The following is a 1,861-nucleotide window of genomic DNA, read 5'->3' on the forward strand; positions in this document are numbered from 1 at the left end:
TAAAAAACATAGCATGAGTTCTCGCTTTCAAATGAGCAACTGGGCATAACGGTACAAACAAATTAAACTAATTTATGATACAGTCATAACCTAGTGTTTCTATGAACACGCATATATATATACATATGACAGATTGCATAAGATATACCGTTATTTTTTGTGTTGAGCTAGAAAAGGATTTACTAATTTTAATCGGAGATAACGTATTTGCTAGCCTTGAGTCCGAATAGGCGTTGGAATTTGGCCTGGTTACTAAACTTTTTGCAGTCTTTAATATAAAGAAAAATACTAGTTTTTTAACAAATAATTATTTGAATCTTACGCACACGAATTTTTTAGCTGTAAACATCAAATTTAAGAGTGAGTATAATCTGTGGTATAATTCTCTATAACGATCCTATATTATGTGAGTAAAGTAGAGAAAATAAGTTTAACTCATCATAAGGACTGTCAGGATTAAATAACAAATAACGTATCTATAGTCTGTATTAAATTTGTATAAATTTGTTCGTATTAATTTCGTTGATTCTATCATTAAAGCGTATTTTTAATTTTTTTCAAGTAGCTCCCAATAACGTGTGATGTGCACAGTTTAAGACATGTACTATTTAAGACATGATGTGGGGTAAGGAGAATGTATTACTAATTACTATCATTTCTAATTGAATGAAACAAACTACCTGTCCATTAACAGAAGCGCTGACGAGCAGGACCCTAGCGGCGCGGTGGACTTCGATCAGTTCGCCCGGCAGCGGGGCGGAGGCGCCGGCCGGCTGGAACCACACGGCCGCTCCCTCACTCCACTCCGTGCCTCCAGACCCCGCCATGCTGCGAACAAGGAGATCATTAGAACATTATTTTATATTTTAATACGGGAGTTTATTAGGTTACACAGAATGGAGATATAACAAACATTACCTACTTGAAGCCTCGGAGTATTTATTACAGGTGTTTTCAGATATATTCATTTAGAAAATGTCTGTATAGTTTACAGTATACTTATGATTCAACCAAGAATAAAGTAAAATTAAAGAAAGACAAAAATATATTTGCTTCATAAATAAGTATTTGTATAAGTTTAGTTGGGTATTTTTTTCACTGCAATTTCATTCGATAGAATTATTTACTAGGTTCGTGTACAGCACTTACGCACAATTATCGAATTCTATACAATACGAATTTTTGTGCATATCCGACTACATGAAAAATCTTAAAACAAGGTCTTTTAGCAATTATTATCTTTTTATACCTAGGTCACTTCCAATCTTTTGAGGCTTGTTTTTAAATTGTTTACATGCACGTTGATTTCACTTTTCACTGAATAAGGTATTTTAATATAAGTGGACACTCTTTGAACACTTAGCAAATATTGATTATCAAGAGCTATTTGTATTGATGTAAGTACTGTGCGAAATGCTGTATCTTCAATAATAACATTTTGCTGACAACTAAAAATATCAATTACCAAATTACGTACACAGTAATTATTGATAAGTAACTTAATATTCATGGAAGTTTGTAAATTATATTCAGGTAATTTGATAATTAAATTAGAGCATTATTAAAAATTGCGTGCGTAATAATTAATTATTATTATACTAAGATCATTCTCGGGTGTGTGGGTAAGGTAAAAAAATTGAAATAAAAAAATTGCGTATTTTCCAGTACTTGTATTTCTATTTCATAAATAACATTTATTTATAACATTAGAGATCATAGATAGATCGGTGTAGGCTGCGCTGTCGACGGCATCCCACAGTTGCATGAGGATTGGAAGCAGATAGGTGCGGGGGGAGGGGGCTGCAGGCAGAAGGGTTCCAATGGTGGTGGTTGGATGCACATCGGGGGAGGCTGCGGCGGT

The 1,861-nt window shown here is 33.9% G+C and overlaps 1 protein-coding gene across 1 annotated transcript in view; it reads right to left on the reverse strand.

Moving 5' to 3' along the window:
• The window catches only part of LOC119832173 (unconventional myosin-XV), an 81,482-nt gene that overhangs the window by 55,000 nt on the left and 24,621 nt on the right, over positions 1-1,861 (reverse strand). Inside the window, 1 exon segment of the mRNA XM_038355784.1 lies at positions 681-828. Coding sequence (XP_038211712.1) covers positions 681-827 — 147 coding nt within the window. The 5' untranslated portion in view covers position 828.

This window comes from Zerene cesonia, chromosome 15, assembly GCF_012273895.1.
Source record: "Zerene cesonia ecotype Mississippi chromosome 15, Zerene_cesonia_1.1, whole genome shotgun sequence".
NCBI lineage: Eukaryota > Metazoa > Arthropoda > Insecta > Lepidoptera > Pieridae > Zerene > Zerene cesonia.